The sequence below is a fragment of the Myodes glareolus genome, chromosome 19 (assembly GCF_982192425.1).
Source record: "Myodes glareolus chromosome 19, mMyoGla1.1, whole genome shotgun sequence".
Lineage (NCBI taxonomy): Eukaryota > Metazoa > Chordata > Mammalia > Rodentia > Cricetidae > Myodes > Myodes glareolus.
In genome coordinates this window covers 18,475,322-18,493,844 of record NC_142044.1, presented here as the reverse complement: position 1 = coordinate 18,493,844, position 18,523 = coordinate 18,475,322, and the positions used below count along the sequence as shown (strand labels likewise).

General features: G+C 39.9%; 1 protein-coding gene across 1 annotated transcript in view; it reads left to right on the top strand.

Annotated features, from left to right (window-relative positions):
* The window catches only part of Taf2 (TATA-box binding protein associated factor 2), a 59,943-nt gene extending 42,430 nt beyond the window's left edge, over positions 1-17,513 (top strand). The window contains exons 23-26 of the mRNA XM_087898780.1: positions 3,041-3,270; positions 5,111-5,216; positions 9,911-10,033; positions 16,004-17,513. Of these exons, the coding sequence (XP_087754906.1) occupies positions 3,041-3,270; positions 5,111-5,216; positions 9,911-10,033; positions 16,004-16,263 (719 nt within the window). The 3' untranslated portion in view covers positions 16,264-17,513. The remainder of the gene's footprint in view (positions 1-3,040; positions 3,271-5,110; positions 5,217-9,910; positions 10,034-16,003) is intronic.
* The last annotated feature ends 1,010 nt before the right edge of the window (positions 17,514-18,523 follow it).

Here is an 18,523-nt window from a genome sequence, read left to right as displayed (position 1 = left end):
GGGAATGGGAGGGCAGGGCGTGATGCATAGGCACGCTAGTGCTGGGATCGGTTTGCTGAGTTAAACCTCAGCTCAGTTGTTACTCTGTATAACTGGTTTAAACTCTGCTGTTTACATAATGCAGGTAGTGAAACCTGTTTCTGAAAACTGAGAAATAAACAACTTGGTATTTGTAAACCATGGTGTCTACCTCACATTAAATACTTGGTGCTGTGCTTCTCATATATTTGAGCTTTGTGTGTGGCTGGTTTCTCTCCTAGTGTGTTGGGGAATCAAACTCAGGATCTTGGTTAGGTGGCTATACTTTCAGCAGCCTTGGTAGTTTGTAAGTCATTTTTATTTAATTGGGTTGTTAAATCTATGAATTTATAAATCTCATAACTTGATGTGGAAGTCTCCTCTGTGTGCTGTCATTACCTTTAGTGAATAAGGATACTGCCTTGGCCTGTTGTTAGGGCAGAACTTAGGAAGGCAGGGAAGACAGAACTGAATGCTGGAGACAGAGGGACACCATGATCCGCCACCAAAGATAGGTGTGCTGAAACTGTGCTGGTAGGCCACAACCTTGTGGTGATTATAACAAAAACTGTCAGGCTTCTTATTAACTCTTAAAACTTATTTAGCCCATTATTCTCGTCTATGTTAGCCATGTGGCTCAGTACCTTATTTGGCGAGGCAGTCACATCTTGCTTCCTCTGCGTCTGGGTCACAACTGCAGAATAAGCTTTCCTTTTTCCAGAATTCTCCTGTTCTTGCCATCCCACCTCTACTTCCTGCCTGGCTGCCCCACCTCTACTTCCTGCTTGGCTACTGGCTAATCAGTTTATAATTAATGTAGACCTCTGTGTGTTTCTTTGGGACTTAACAACTGCAGGAACTGGGCAGGACAGAAACATCAGACAATAGCTCTATAGACAGTTTTTGTTATAACTCTTAATAGACTGATATTGTAATACTGCTTTTGATTGAAGTCTAAGTCAAAAGCTAGGCTGAAATTATTTTTGTTTAAATAGTTTTTACAAGACCAGTGGGTATTTATTGTAATTTAATTTTTTTATTTTCTATATTTTCTAATAATTAAAATTTTTGAGTTTGATACTTTTTCTCTGTCTAGAATATGTAAAATAGCTTGCCATGCTAGCCATTGGTAACTTGTTGAATCACAAATGCTAAATTCCAATATTTCAATTTTCCAAATTTACTATTTACTATCTTACTCTTTGTGAAACACTAAGCACTATATAACTTCTGCTTTCTCGCATAGTGTAGTAGCCATGGGACGTATACCAGTAGAGCTTTCTTGAAGAAATACGATAAAATGAAAGTGGATGGACTTTGTTTTTAAAAAAGAAAATGAGTATCAGAAAACAGCGTGTAAACTAGTCTGAGCTAAGATACTGTTAGTTGGTTTTGGTTAGTGTTCCCTCCTCATGGAAGGTTGTCATATATGCACAGAGTTTACTACTTTACTTGTTACTGTGAAGCTGTCATTGTCTCTTGTTTAGATCTAGGGAATGAGCACAAACTTCAGAAACCTTTAAAGAATTATGCAGCAGTAAATCTTTCGTACAAAATGTGCCCTCTCAAATACTAATAAAAGTATGTGACTATAATAGCTCAAAAAATTGAGGAAGGCATAACAAGTTATAAAGAATTCTCTTATTATCTCAAGGACAACATCAAGGATTTTCCTACTCTATTATCGTCTTGATGGTTGTTCTTTTAAAAAAGGGGATATAAGCAAAGAAGTTAAATCATTATTGATGTCATGAAGTCTTGCTGAATCCTGTGTGCCTTGTTGGGTCTCCCGGATTATCTGGGGGGCAATATATAAACTTATATCAAGAACAAATACACTGGACTGGGAATGTGGCTCATTTGATAGAGGGTATGCCCAGCATGCACACAGCCCTGATTTTTATCTCTGACACCATATAAACTTGGTACACCTCTAATCCTAGGACTCAGAAGCTGTATCATAATCAAGATAATCCCTTAGTATTTAGTAAGCTCAGACCAGCCTGGGCAGCATGAGATTGTCAAAAACATAGCAGCTGGCAGCCAGGTGTGGTGGCACATGTCTTTAATCCCAGTACTCGGGATCTCTGTGAGTTTGAGACCAGCCTGGTCTACAAAGTGAGTTTCAGATTATCTAGTGCTGTTATACAGAGAAACCTTGTCTCGAAAACCCAAACCAAAACAACAACAACAATAAAAAACTCAGCTGGCAATGGTTTGAATGTGGAGACTTTTAAAATTGGTTTCATTTAAAGTATGTAGAAGAGAACATTATAGCCATTGAGGAAAAAATACATAAGTATAGGAAGATTTGCTTAATTGACTTCAGAAACAACATGAAGATGTTGAACAAAATATTTTCTTCCTCCATAATAAACCTCATTTAGAATTAAGTTATATCAAGAAGCTGTACATTTTTCGTGCCATAGTTAATTTTTTATGCTACGTTTAATTTGTGATTCTGAATATGAGTGTGTTGTGTGCATGTGTAGAATTCAGAGGACAACTTGTGGGAGTCAGTTTCTCCTTTTCCACTCTGTAGGTCCCAGGGATCAACCTCCAGTGGTCAGGCTTGGTGGCAAGCACTTTTGCCTGCTTAACCACCTTCCCAGTACATTTCCTTATCATATTTAAAACCTCAAATTTGTGAGTTTACAGGTAGGATATATATATCTTAGTAATTGATACTGTTGTTCTAGCAAATGGGCAGAGAATGAATGCATGTAGAATTATTGTTGAAGAAGAATGGAAAGAAATATTTAAAGTCAGAACAGTTTATTGAATAGCAGATTTCCACTTACGCTGGCGAGATGGCTTGGCAGGGCACGTGCCACCAAGTCTGATGGTTCGAGTTTGACCTCTGGAATCTGTGTGATGGAGAGAAGGAATTGACTCCTGCAGATTGTCCTCTGACTTCTACACTTCACCACAGCACCTGCACACATACGTGCTCAAAACACACTCACTAATTGACTGTAAGACGAACCGTTGTGGTAACAAAGTTTCTCTGTCTGCCTCTTAGGTACTGCCCATGACTGGAGGTTACGGTGTGGTGCTGTGGATTTGTACTTCACTTTGTTTGGCCTCAGTAGACCTTCCTGTTTACCCTTGCCAGAGCTCGGGCTTGTTCTTAATCTCAAGGAGAAAAAAGCTGTTTTGAATCCTACCATAATTCCAGAAACTGGAGCAGGCACCCAGGAGTCTGCGAGTAATGCCGGCTGCCATGCACAGCTTGCTGGATTTCAGAACCCTGTGAGTGTCACGGTAGTGCAGAAGACAGAGCCTCACTATGTAGCGCCACCTGAAGAGGACAGTGTCTTCTTTGAACCAGTCAGCTCTCTAGCCTCGGGTCACTGCCTTTTTAACCCCCAGCTTGTGTTTGCTTAGCATTTTACAATTCATAAAATGTCACCGTCATCACGTGACTAGCTGTAACAGATGTGCTCTGGTCTGCGTGTGTGGTGATGTCAAAGTCTTGTGGACCATAGGATTTCTTCTCTGCATAGTACAGCACAGACTGCACATAGATTCAGTTCATAGAGCCTGTTGTACTTTAGCCTGGCTTGTCTGTTTGTATCAATGCAAACTGTGGAATTTGAGATCCCGCCTGTAAGTTGTTGCTTGCTGCGCAGTTAGAGTTGTGGGGCAGTTATAAACAGGATGAGCGCCTGGCAAATGGTTTTGAAAAGAAAATAAATATTGAATGAATGGATAATCTGATGATTTGGGAGGAGATGGTACATTACATTTTATAATATTTAAAAATTGTGGTTTTGCCTTTAGAAAACGTAACTCTGCCTTGTAAATTGCCAGTCTCTGTAAAAAAGAGTGTGTGTGAATCATTTCTCCATAAAAGGATTTTTCCAGAAATGATTTCCATACAGATGAAAGTTTCTGCCATGCCCCAGCCTTCTGTTTTCAGCAGTACTCAGACCAGACTGTTCTGGCCGTTCCCTGCTTACTGCTGTCTCGACACTTGATACTGTGATACCTGGAATACAAAGTGTGTTTAAGGTTTAGGTTGGGGAGTACTAAGATAGATCCTTACATGGAGGAAGTCAGTCCCCTTCTAAAGAGCTCTCGGGTGGGAATCAGTACACTTGTAATCCTTTCCCACATACATTGATATAAATGACATCAGAGGATGCAGCCTTTTATGGCTGGACCCATGGCTAAGCCACTAAAAGTGTTTACTGCTCTTCCAAATGACTGGAGTTCAGTTTCCATCATCCCTGTCAGGTGGCTCACAGCAGCCTCTAACTGCAGCCCCACGGAATCAGTACTCTCTTCTGACCTCCTGTTACTGCACACATGTGAATATCTTACACACAGATACAAACATGTAATTGTAGTTTAAAAGGATAAAAATACATCTTAAAAAAAAAAACATGAGATGGGGGGAAAAAAATCTCTAAAAGTTGACAGACACTTCTGCCTCCATAAAAGACAGGAAAGGGCTAAACGTTTTACATCGGCTCCTGTTCACTTTGGTCGCTGGGCATGCTCTGCTCTGTGGTCCTCACAGCTGTTCAGCTTTCGGCTGTACTACAAGCCACTTGTTTCCAGAAGTCTATTTTCAATTTTAAGTATTGCCACAGGATCACGATGTTTTAAGTGTGCAACAACAAAATTGTGAGCAGGAGTGAAGAGCAGGCTGCCCCCTGGGGGCCCACTAGAGCCTGGTGAGATGCTGGAGAAGAAGTGGGGGAGCTAGCAGTGAGGTTAACCTCACCGTCCGTGTTAGCTATGTAGGACTGTCTGTAGGATTTCCTTAGCAGGAGCATGTCAGAAACACCAAATCATAAAAGAACCCAGGTCTCCTGAACGATTCCATCCGGGTCTTTAACTTACTGCATATTTCTTGACCTTTGGGAAAGTGCGTTCCACCATAGCTCAGCAGTTCTTCTCACAATACAGGCATGGGCCTTAGTTGCTATTCACAGTAATATCTTACCAGCTGCTTTGGGGGCTATTCCCCCAATATTTGTTTTAGTGCCTTTTGAAGAAAGGAGACTATTTTTCTTAAGGTTATAATGGGCCTGTCCATAAAGTGATGCTGCGGCTCTCTGTTCTTTTGTTGTGTGTGCTCCAGTTCTCCAGTTCTCAAGATGAGGAGGAGGTTGATATGGATACTGTTCATGATAGCCAGGCCTTCATTTCCCATCATCTGAACATGCTCGAAAGGCCATCTACTCCAGGTAAGGATAATGTACCATGGTCCCAGGGGAGAGGGAGACTGTTGACATATATCCATTCTAAGATCTGTTGATGTATTTTAAATGAGCAGTATAAAAATGAGAAGGCAATATAAAATTCTTAGACTATATCAGTATATTTTACACTGACAAAACAATAAGTTGTAGAAAGTACTTTAAGGAGACCAGATGGCACAGTGGGTAAAGGCACTGGGTATGCAAGCTGGGTGCCCTGAATTCAATCCTTGGAGCCCTGTGAAGGTGAAGGAGAGAACTGACCGCATAAATCTCTGCCTTCCATCTGTTTTTTATGGCACGCGTTTGTGCTTGCATATGTGACTGCATGTGTACGTACGTGCACACATATTAATAAACTTAGCAATTGCTGCTTCTTTTAGTTTATTGTATTATAACAGTGGGTTTTGGTGCTCTAAACTCAGGTCCTCATGCCTATGAAACTAGTATATTACTGATTGAGCCATCTCCTCAGCTTAGATTTATTTTTTAACATTTTTTCTATTATGAGTTTGATTTTTTTTTTACCCCCTTGAATACTTTTGCTTGACTACAGCTAGGGCTACACAGAGACTCTCTGTCTTGAGAAAAACAAACAGAAAAGACAATTCTAGTCCTGGTCTGTACTTTTGTAATGATCTTTATGTTTCCTTTATTATTATGTTAAACTGGCCCCCTGTGTCTTAATACATTTTGGTTGGAGGTGTGCATCATCAGATGTCATAAGAGCTGTAGCAGCTTGTTCTCAGCCTGTGCTTAATAGGCTGACTTCTGCACCGTGATTGTCAGTCCATGATTGTCTGATAGCGAGTTATCTTCTGGGAGACAATTGTTGACTCTAAGTTTTCTAGTCCAGTTATCTAGCCTTCCTCTTTAAAGTTTTTTTTTTATATTTTCACACACACACACACACACACACACACACACACACACACACACACACCATTTTCTTTCTCTCTGAACCTTTAATTTTTTTTCCTACCTAGTTTTTTGGTGGCTGTGCCATTAGCTGATGATACCCCTCCTCAAGCAGCTGTTAGCAGTAATTACCACAGAAAGAGATGGGACTTTAGATCCTTTATGATGGGAATGTGCTGATGTCTGTTACCGCTGTGTGTCATGGTTACAGTGGCAGTGGTTCAGAACACTCTTGATCTTAAATTATTTCTGCCATCTTTTCTATCACGTTCTGTGAGTCTCTGGAGAGGGAAGGGATATAGACACTCTATTTTAAGGTGAGCCTTCCTCTGCCATTTATTCTTAGCACTTTGACCAGTTACTTTCACCGGCTAAGAGCCACAGTAGTCTTCGACTAAACATAAATATTTAGAAGACAGTTTGACGTGTTCAACAGTGGTAGTGTGTTCCCTACTTGAGCCCATGTCCTCCCAGTCATAGGGTATGGCCAGGTTTAGTATCGTTGGTTATCCCAAAAATAGTCATGCTTTTGTTACCGCTGTAGACATAATTTCCTGACAGGTCAGTTTTGTAACCACATGGTCTACAACTAGGTGAGACTAGGAGTGAGTTCCCTGTCCAGCAGCCTACATTGCACCTTCCTGCACCATAAACTCTCTAAGCAAGGAGGGAGCTTCCTGCAACCAAAGCATATAGTGTCTTCAGTAAAAAGGTGTGGCTGGCAACCTAGAACAGTGACAATAGCCTGCATTCTTTTTTTTAGGTTTATGTCTCTGTGTGTTTATGCAAGTCCCCTCTGAAGCCAGAGGAGCATGTCTGATTCCCTTGAGTTTGAGTTGGAGTTAGAAAAGTTGTAAGCCTCTTGACACGGGTGCTTGGAACTGAACTTGCATCCTTCAGAAGCACAGCAAATGCTTTTAACTGCTGAGCCATTCTCCGTCCCCATAGCCTTTACTCTTTTGGGGGTATCTGCAGTCTCTGTGACAAACTACTCATGGGGGATACACTGCACCTGGCATTGGGGTTCTCATTTGCCCATGACTTCTAGGAGAGCATGATCTTGTCATGACAATTCTGTATATGCTCTTCCTTTAAGGATCTTTTATAGTGGTTGTTTGGTCATCATGAGTTATCTTAGTTTGGCATGCTCTGAAATATCTATTTCTCTTAGCAATTAAAAAAAATGTGCTTGTTGACTTTAGCAATCTTAGTTAGCAGCTGTTTGATTTCAGGACTTAGTGTGTCTTTCCGTGTTTCCTGGCTCTTCGGGTTGCCGATGAGAGTCTGATGTGTTTTTCTTTGTAAATGTTACTATCTCCCTTGTCGCTTTTAATATATGTATTACTTTTTTTCTTGAAGTGCTAGATCTTAGGTGTCACTGATTGGCCTTGAACTTGCTGTATAGACAATGATGAATTTCTTATCCTCCTTCCTCTACCTCCTAAGTACTGGAATTATAGATGTTGACTACCCATGTCTGATTTTTTTATTGTTCACGACAGGGTTTCTCTGTGTAACAGCTCTGGCTGTCCTGGAACTCACTTTGTAAACTAGGCCGGCCTCAAACTCACAAAGATATGTCTGCCTCTGCCTCCTGAGTGCCGGGATTAAAGGCCTGCACTGCCATGCCCAGCTTCCATGTCTGGTTTTGTACTAGGTGGGGACTGAATCCAGGACTCTATACATACTAAGCAAATATTTGCCAAACATCTACTTTGTAGAAGTCAGTTTTTGCAGCTTTCAGTGTTCTTTCTTTGCTCTGTATTTTTTAAATTTTCACTGTTACATATCGTGGAAAGGTTTCTTCTCCACTCATGTCTAGTTGGGGTTGTAAATACCTCTTGTGTTTGGATGTCTGTTTCTCCAGATTTGAGGTATTTTCTGTTATAATGTTATTGAATAGTTTCTGTCTTTAGTGTTTTGTCTCAGTTCTTCCTTTAAGTCTGCGGATAGATATTTTTCTGAGGTTTCATCTCTTGATCATTTGCAGAGTTCTTCGACATTGCGGTTATACTGTTTGGGTTTTTTCTCATTCTTATTTATTGGTATTTGAATTCAGCATTTCTTTTGGTATATGTGTGAGTGCGTGCATGTATGTGTGTGTACATTCCACAGTACACATGTGGAAGTTGTATGACAATTTGAAGAAGTCAGTTCTCTCCTTTTCATCATATGGGTCTCAGGGATTATCGACAGGGTTTTAGGCTGTGCAGTAGGACCTTTTCCTTCGTCAACCTAGTCTTCCATCCTGACACTCATTCTTCTGTTGTTCGTGGCTTTAGTGTAGTTTGTACTTAACTCATTTTTTTCATTTCTAACATTATTTTCTCAAATCTTAATTTTCTACCTGAATTAATCTTTTACACTGCTGTAGAAGAAGACACTTTTTTTATCCGTATCACTTAGTTCCTGTTTTACTTTCTTTGTATTGTTGAGTTTCTTCATCTACTTGTTCATGACATATTTGAAGCCATTCATTTTTATTAGTTAAAATTTTAAGTATTTCGGTATCTTGAATTCAGTAGCTGAGGACTTAGGATCTTTTGGAGGAGTCATGTTGCCTTGCTTTTCATATTTCTTGAATTTCTGTGTGCAATTTATACCTCTTTTGGTCTGGACACTTCTGGTTTTATTATTCACCAGCCTAGTCTTGATGGTTCAGTCTCTATTGCCACTCAGAACAGAAGACAAACTTCTGAACTGTCAACATCAAATTGTAAAAGACTCAGGCTGGCAAGGGGGGTCAGTGGTTAAGAGCTACTCATCCAGAGGACTTGGTTTCAATTCCCAGCACCTACATGGCAGCTCACAGCTGTCTCAAACTCCCAAGACCTGACACCCTCATACATACCTGCAGGCAAAAATACCAATGCACATTAAATAAATAAAAAAGAAAAAACTATAAAAACCACAGGAGCACAGGTAAAATCTGTTAAATCCTGCTGATATCACTGATGACCTTGGAAATGAAAATGGGAAATTTGTGTATTTCCCATCCCTCCTGCCCCATGCCTTGTAGAAAGAACCCCCTCCTTTTTTTTTTCTGTTGTTTTTTTCAAGACAGTTTCTCTGTGTTCACTGGCTGTCCTGGATTTCACTTTGTAGACCAGGCTGGCCTTGAACTCACAGAAATCCACCTGCCTCTGCCTCCAAGTGCTGGGATTAAGGACGTGCGCCGCAAGGCCTGATTTAGAGCCCACTTTTTATTATTACTGACTTTCCTTTTCTCAGGTCATCGGTAGGCAGCTTTTAGTCTCCTTCTTATATAACATTCCCAAGGTCCCATGTAGAACACATTTCTGATTTCTTTGATAAGTTTGGGACTAGAGTTTGATCCCTGAATTCTATTACAATCCTGTTCATGTTATAACGCTAAGCTAATTCTTTAAATGCATGTGTAATCCCTACGTTATTTTGATATATTCAATAAGTTTGATAATTGAAATGGTTTTAGAAAATTTTACAAGTTATATGCAAATGTCAAAAAGTAATAAAATATGGGAATTGGCTTCTGCAACAGAATATGGGGTCTAATTTATATGTTTGACAAGTCTTTCAAGTTTATTGCCACTTGACTATGAATTTCCTCAGATGGAGGCAATTGAACAAAGTGTTACTTGTGATCTTTTATAGCCTTAATATTGTATTCGTTTATGATTAGAGTTGTGCTGGGATTAAACTATTTCTGGTTTTAAAGCTTACACATGAAACCTGTCAAGCTCTTTTTCTGCTAAATATATTGTCCCTTTCACTTGATCTTTTAGGGCTGTCTAAATATCGACCATCGAGCTCCAGGTCTTCCTTAATGCCCCAGCATTCATTAGGCTGTGACATCATACCACCCACAAAACCCCAGTGGAGTATGGAACTGTCCCGAAAGGGAATAGGTACAGTTACTTGGTTTTTGTTTTATGTTGTTTTGTCTCAAGCAAATCTAAATTCAGAGTTAACTTATCAGTTTAAAAAATACTGAAAAGATAGAAAACTTGATTTTCTTGCAATATATTGGTTTTATATTTTGTAAGTCTAAAGACTGTTTCAGGTTAGCGTTTATCTGTTTCAAAAGTTTGTGTTTCTGTTATAGAAAATTTGTCAATAACGACAAGAAGAAAAATAGATGAGATGGAAAATCACCCTTTATTATGCTGCCCCACACTCATTGTAATACCAGTGGCTGTTTGCTCTTGCCGTACAGTCAGACGTCAACTTCAACACAACCCTTAGAATTACTATCATTGTGCCTGTATATAACCCACAAATTAGCCCCTTATTTCTCACCCAATGCTCAGGATTGCTGTTTCATTCATGAAAACGCGTGCAGACATATACAACTTGCATTTAAAGTTATTCCATACAGGACTTGCAAGATGGCTCTGTAGTTAAAGGTGGCTGCTGCCAAGCCTGATAACCTGAGTTTGATCCCCAGAACCCACGTGATGGAAGGAGAGAAGTAAAGTTGTTCTCTGAGCCACACATAAACACACACACACACACACACACACACACACACACACACACACATACACACAGGTTTAAATTATCCCCTAATAATTGGACTTTCCTAAGAAAGGTCAGCTCAGTTGTACTTATTATGTGCTTACTCTTTTACATGATCTTCAGCTTCTTGTGTCCGTTGTTGCTTCCTAAGCAAAGAGTATACTCTAAATAAATAGCAGCTGTCAGATGCTATGAACTACCAGGAGGCAAGGATTAAGTATTTGAGTGTTGAAGGAAAAGGAGTAAGAAAAAAGCCACATAAGCAAGTCACTTCTGAAGACTTTCCAAAAGTCATTAGTAAACCTTAAACATCTATGGATTTCTGCTTATGTTTCAGTGGGTGGATTTTGCTTGTATAATGTATGTTTTTGTATGATATAAACAGAAGAGTAATGTTTATTGATCTGAGGAAGGAACTTGGGGACCAACTGTGATTAATAGTAGGCTTCAGCCAAAAGCAACAGCTCAAAATGCTTTAGTGTTAAGACCACAGACTACAGTCTTTTGTGAGGTGTGTACATTTATGTAATAGATTCACACAATCTGTTTCAGAGGGAATCCAGCTGGGACTTTGGCTTGTATTTTTCAGGAATGAAGGGATTGGAGATTGTTTCTTTGGCTCCTCAGTCACTTCCTCCTTCCTCACTGCTCTCATCCCTCATTTTGATCTTTTGCCTCTCTTCTTCCCGTGTGTGCGTATGTGTGTGTGTGTGTTCTAAACTGTGTGTGTGTGTCTCTGGAGACTGAACACAGGACTTCTACATGCTGTTCTAAACTCCATCCTTAACCTCTGTGTGCATTTGGCTTTGGTTTGGTATGATTTTGCTAATTCATTATATCTATTAAATGTTTACTACACATGGGGAGTTGTCTACTCAACTAAAGTTATAGCTGAAGGAGTTTCAGATTTCTTAACATTAGTCTGAAAATGATTCTTTGACCTTCTCCTTAGCTATGTAAAAGTCAGCTCTGCTTTCCTCGAGTCAAGTCAGTTTCTGTCCCAAAAAGAGTCTGAATACATGTGTTTGAATGTTTTCGTGATGTGGCACATCAACGGTATAAAAAGCAAATATTTAACACATACTGTGTGTGGTTTTATATCATTATTCTAGTATTACTTTGAAAAATACATTTTCAGTTTTGTAGTTTCTTTATGGTATTGTCCAGTCTCATCTTTTGGGAAGATCAGAGAAAGCTAAATACAGGACTAGAGGTGGGGAATGAGGAAGCCTGGAAGTTGAGGTTTAGCTGTTAACAATGTGAGGAAGCAAGAGTACACTGGCGATATTAATTTAGAAGAGTGTGTTTTACAAATGGTAGTATTCTAAAGGGGTCTCTCTCTCTCTTTCTCTCTCTCTCTCTGTCTCTCTGTTTCTCTCTCTCTCTCTCTCTCTCTCTCTCTCTGTGTGTGTGTGTGTATTTTGAATTTCAAATATAGCTTTTTCCTAACACATCGTTACATTGGATGAAGTAGCTTTTCTAAACACAACAAAGCTCTTTTAAGAGATGACAAGCAATAGAAGTATCTACCTACTTCCTTTCTCATTTGCACATTTGTTTGTGTGTGCGGGTATACTCTTATGTTATGTGCACATGTAGCCGAGTCTGCAGGTGTCGGTTCTCTCCTGCTATCACTTGTGTTCCGGGATCAGACTCAGGTTGTCAGACTTGATGGTAAGCACTAACAGCTGAGCCATTCTGCTGGCTGGTCTGTCAGTGTTCTGTAGGAGCAGGACTCACAGATCCTGCTTCTGGGATGTCAGAGATTCGCTGTTTTTCTCCCTGCCTCCTGTCAGAGTTGGGAATGTGTAGGTGCAGGGTTAGTTAGGTTCCTGATAGAGCACAATGTTAAGAGAAGGGACGGTCTCCCTTCGGTCTACAGACTGTAGATTAAAGAGCACATGTGGGGTTTGTGGGGCCATATCTAGCTGAGGTCTCTTTTATTCATTGTTGTTAAAACTTAGAAAAATTTTTCCCTGGTTGCCTAAGAATGAATAGACTGCATATAAAAATCCAGCGAGTTACAGCTTTTCTTGAAATATCTAAGTGAACGGTCCTTATAGCGGTGTTCCTTCTTTATGTTGTCTCCCCAGGTTGAGAGCTGTTGATGTAGGTCCCTTGTTTTCTTTATCTCATGAGGTGTGGCGACTTCTCAAGGACTTAGAGCCAAGAAGCAAGATGATTCTCAGGAGTGCAAATGTCTTACAGACCTCGTCTAGGAGGGATAGAAACAAAATACAGTGCTTTAAGTAAGATGGAGAAGGCACGTGTATTCTGTTAGTAGAGGACAGTGATAAAATGCTTTTAACCACCTCCTCTTCCTTCACACGCACACGCACACGCACACTCTTCCGTGGCGGGGGCAGGTCCAGCAAGCCGTGGGCTAAGGAAAGAGCGGTGTCAGCATGGTTCCCGTCATTACCTTTCCCTCCTCTTTTCCCGAGGGAAGGAGAAGAGGCAGGAAAGGCCGTGTGGTTCTGTGAGTGACAGATAGAGCATCCTAGAGCCTCTCCCTCCCAATGCTGAGCTCCCTCTCTGCCATTTCAAGTTTGAGGGCAGCAGGACTTGCTGCTAAGCTTATTTAGTGATTGCAGGGATGAAGAGCAGAGGGGAAGGGCGTGGAAGTGGAGCAGAAGGAATTCCCTAGTGATTTGTGTGGGGAAGAGGAGAGTCCTGCAGCTGTCTCACTCAGGCTGCTGGATTATGTAATGCCTTCTTGCATAATTCAGAAAACACAATTCTGGTACTTGAAATCTTACTTTGAAATTAAAACAATTTGTTTTAAAAAGTTTGGATTCTTTCCCTAGAGATTTTTCTTTTGGAACTCAACATGAAAAACAGACTGATTTTATTTTTCTTTTTAATCTATAAATTACAATGATGTATTTCAACATTTTTTTAAAAAATTTGATCTAAAGAATCAAAGAACAGAATTCTTATCTTCCCTAATAGAAACTACTACAGGCTTTGTCTTAAATATGAACATATACCTCCCTAATGGGAAAGAAGTCAATAAAATTAGTAGATTGTTCACCACTGTTTCTTAAGCATTCTTATCAGATATACTGCAAAGCTTGCAAGTTGGGCTTTTATTAAGTACTTTTATTTGTTTTACAAATGTTAAGTTGACTACAGCTTGCTTGTTTGTTCAAATTTGGTCTTACGGAAGATTTTACATTGGACAGAATAATTCAATATCTTTTGTGTAATATAAAATGGAGAGATTATGGTATTTTGAATTGTGTATTATCTCTTCCTCTACTTTATCTACTATCTAAAATAGAAAAAGCATTTCTCATCACCTAAGAGATTTTGTCAGTTTTAGAGTGAATGCCACCGAGCCATGCTGAGCCATCTCCATGGCTCTAGTTTTTATTTTCAGAATGCATTTGTTTAAGCCAGTGCCCACTGAAAGTACACATTGCAGTCCTCTTAACATTTATATCTTTAAATTTATATTCTAGTCCACAGCTTTTTCTCTCTCCACCCTGCAGTGTATCTAGTAAAGAAATTATATTTTTATCTAGTTTTAAGGTATGTAATTTTGCTGTTTATTTATGGTAGAGTTAACATAATGGAGTTCTTTGTAATTTCTGTAAAATTACAGTCCTATCTAGACATGTAATTAGATTCAAGTTTATAAGTGGTGTATATTTCCATTTGGAAATACCCACTATCTGATTGATTCTTTTCCAAGGTCAACTATTGTGGATGTTCAGGATCTAAATGTATGAACTCATTGAAGATTACAAAGTAATGCTATTCTAATTAATCTTTCCATTTTTATTTATAGGATGAATTAGTTCTATAAATCTAAATTTGTCTTCATTATTACTCAGTGGTGTGAGCCATATAGGAAAGTCTAGATAAATGCCTCTCTCTCTCTGTACAGTTAATAATTTTAAAACAATAAATGCATTTGCCAGCATCCTTTAATGGTGATCAGTTTCAGTTCATATTTAGTATCCACGATCAGTATTGAAATTGCTATATCTTTAGACATCTTTTAAGGTTGACTCCTGAGTCAGCTGGGCAGAACTCGAAGTTCCTTGCTGTTGGCTAATGCTCCAGGTTCATCTTATAAATATTCTGACTCAAACTGGAGCCAGTGCTTTGTCACAGGAGCCGTCGATCCTGTCACCCAGAGTCTTAAAGCTAGTAACTTCTGTGTTCTCTGTGTCAAGAAAAATTCAAGATTAGTCAAGATACCCTAATGTGATCTATGAGACCTGCAGGTAAAGATGAGTACACCTTTGAAGTGGTTGTAGGTGCTCCCTAGGAAAGAGTAAACACAGACATCTGTTTAGCCTTTGCCTCTGCTGGGAAGCCCAACTTCGAGGGTAACTGTTGGCCTTTCTGATTGCAAGCAGCTTGGCTGCTGTTTAGGAGTGATGATGAAACCTGTGCAGCTCAGGACCGACCGGAGGCTCTGAGAAGTGCAGGGAGCTTAGACAGTTGCCAGACTTAGTTGATGGAGAATGGCACACAATGAGCAGGGAGCCCAGTTGTTTGTGTGCCATGAACATTGTCCCTTTCCATGTTACCTGGCTCTGTCTTATGAGCTGAGTCTGTTTTTCTGTACTTGTAGCATGAGGAGTATACTTAATTCTTTAAGACTGAAATTAAGATCATGTCATAGCACAGTCTTGTGACTGTTAATAGTTTCTTGGGTCAACAGATTATTAGAACTGAAGTGGGTATTTGAGGACATCAAGTCGCTTCTTAGATGAGATTCAGTACATCCTAAGGTTAACAGGACAGTCTCATCTAGAACACGGTATTCTGGTTTTCAGTTCCTGTCTTTTGTGCTGACACAACTCCTGTCTTTAGGAACATTTCCTTTCATAGCCTCCCTACTTTCCTGGGTCTTCAGAAGAGGTTCCCGTACCTATATATTCCTGAAACCGCCTGAACAGCTAAATGGGTGTTGCATTTTCACTGAGATACCATTATCAGTAACTGAGATCGTATATTTGCGCATTAGTAATTTTCTAAGTCTAAGTGACGCAGTAAAGTACAGCCTTCCCCCATGATAGTTTAGGGCAGAGCAGTATTTGAAGGAGTTTTATTTTCATTGGCCAGTATAGATTTTAGTATATAGCACATAGGTAGTCATTATTGTTTAATCATAATACGTGGAAAATATTTACATTCAAAGGATGATTTGCTAATACACTAGCAAATTTTTTATAGACTAGATGGACCTAAATTAGTTGACTTCTGGCCAAGATGCTGGCAATTCTGTTGGACTAGTTGGCTCTTGTATTTGGATACCGCACAAGACTGTCCTCAGCGTCCTCCTAGGATAGCTGTCCTTTCTTACTATCAACAGAAATTCATTTGGTGTTTTAATCTTGAAGGTAAAGAGCAGCCTTTGGAGATGGGTGTGCATTCCATGGTAGCGGCTCCACTCTCAGTGTTTGCTAAGGAGTCTACGTCCTCTAGACACAGCGAGCACCACCATCACCATCACCATGAGCACAAGAAGAAGAAGAAGAAGCACAAGCACAAGCATAAACATAAACACAAGCACGACAGCAAGGACAAGGACAAGGAGCCCTTCGCCTTCTCCAGCCCTGCCAGCGGCAGGTCTGTGCGCTCGCCTTCCCTCTCAGACTGAAGCGTCTGCAGAGCCCTCTCCAGAGTCCCGCCCAGAAGATGGTGTTACTAAAGCCTGGTCCTCCGTGGAGCATGGTGCAAGGGGGAATATAGAGAAGCTGGAGTGCACTGGAGTTCTGGGCATTCAGTTTCTGCTCTTTGTATTTCTGGGGTCTAAGGACGAACTGGTTTTTGGTTCTGGATGAACTGTTCCATCCCTTGTTTCTTCCTGAAAACACAGTGACTTCTTTTTACAAAAGCCTTCATGTCTCCTACAGACCCATTCACATCTGTAAGGTCAGGTATGCCTGGAAGTTGCTGATGGATGTCGTGGGCAGAAGGGCATTTCAGCAGAAGGAACTGCCAGATCTGTGGTACCCAGCATTTCCATGAAGTGCTGAATAGCACCACTTGGCGTTGTTGGAAAGGCAGGCTTTTCTATAGCACTCATCCCTCTTAGCTGCTCTCTGTGTAGCCATAGAAAATAAGTACCATCATTTATGAGCTAAGAATCGTATATTTCCTTTTACCCTAAAGTACAAAAAGTTTGGAAAGAAATTATTTTTAAAAGCATTTAAAGTAACTATCTTTTGATAGTACATTTGGTGATTTTTGATGTTGCAATTCAACAGAACAGTCAGAATCTCCATTATGCTAAAATCAAGATGTTTAAATTACATTTTGTTTTGTCTTCTATTAAGTATAAATGAATGTGTTCATATGTAAAATATGTGTTGCTGAATGTGGACAGTTTACACACATAACTTGTATTTTTTCTAAAATTACCCTGTATGTAAGGCAGGCATGGTACTGCATGCCTTTAAACCGAGCATTTGAAGGGTAGAGGTAGGAGGATTGTTCAAGACCGGCCTGAGATACATGAAAACCTGTATCAAAAAACAAAGTCACTAAAACTGCTCTCTATAAGAACGTACGATCCTGTCAGAAGTGCGCTTTATTTGTTATTCATCGGCTTGGACATAGATAATTTGACCCACATTGGAGAATACCAGCCACAGTTTAAAAATACATGTGCAGTGTTTTGATTTCTTATTTTAACAGTTTGTATGGTTGTATGTTTTGCTATTGTTATTTTTTTTGTTTGTTTTTCTGAATTTACCAAGTTCTCTGGTAAATTTTTTTTCATATCCAGTTTTTATCGTTTCCCTTGTTACTAAAATGTTTGACTAAATTCCTCTGCTCAGAATAAGTATTTCAAAAGGGATCCAATAATGCTGGACTTTTAAATAATAAATAACTTTTTAAGTTGAATATTCTGCCTTTGTATCACTTTATCATTTTGTTACCTTCCTGACAGGTGTGTGTACATAATGTGCCAGAGCACATTTGCAAAGAGCTTTGAACGGAGAGGGATTTGAGCTATCCCCTAGCAGGGTGATTTCAGTAGATGGAGACGAGGGTAAGGTCTCAGCAGAAGAAACAGTATCTTCAGAGCAAGGGTGTGAAGATGGATGCTAAAAAGAAATCCCACAATAGCTCAGAACTGAGTATAATAAAGAATTTATTTAGGGGTAGACTCACAGATCACAGTTCTCTGCCTGAACGGGGAACAGGAACCAAATCCAGCAGCCGGAAGACAGAGCGCATGCACACAAGCTTTAGGGCTGCGTTTATAGTATATGAGACTACGCCCAAGTGGGCTGGTATCTTAAAGGCTATGGCCTGAAGGCATTGCCACAACAGGTGTGTATGGGAATTAGCAGTGAACGTGACCTGGACTGAGTGTGGTCAAGTGTGTGTTTGAGTTGAGGTCTTACCATGCAGCTCTGACTCCTTGGAACTCACTGCATACACCAGGGAAGGCTTGAACTCATAGAATTCCATCTGTGCCTCCCAAGAGCTGGATTAGAGACGTGTACCATCACATTTAGGCCTGTGATCAGGTGTTGAAGGAGCTAAATTACCCTTACTGATTCAAATTAATTGCATGTTGGCCAACTCCAATTTGTTTTGAAAAATGGAAGTTTTTATATCATGGTGTACAGTAACATGGTGTACACCATAATATAAACTTTGGAACTTCGACATTTCAAAATAATTTTTTTGTGTCCTGGCTGCAGAGAGTAATACTAGGCAACTGCTGTCTCCATAAGGCACAGTACTAGGACTTGGATTTGTCCGTGAAATCGTAAGCCAGATAGTCAGGCCAGATGCTTCTCCCAAAGAACATTTTGAGGTGACTCCAAATTACTTACGCTGCTGGTTCATAATAGACAGTAAAATGGTTTCTGGATTTGAGAATTGCTAATTACACATGGTCA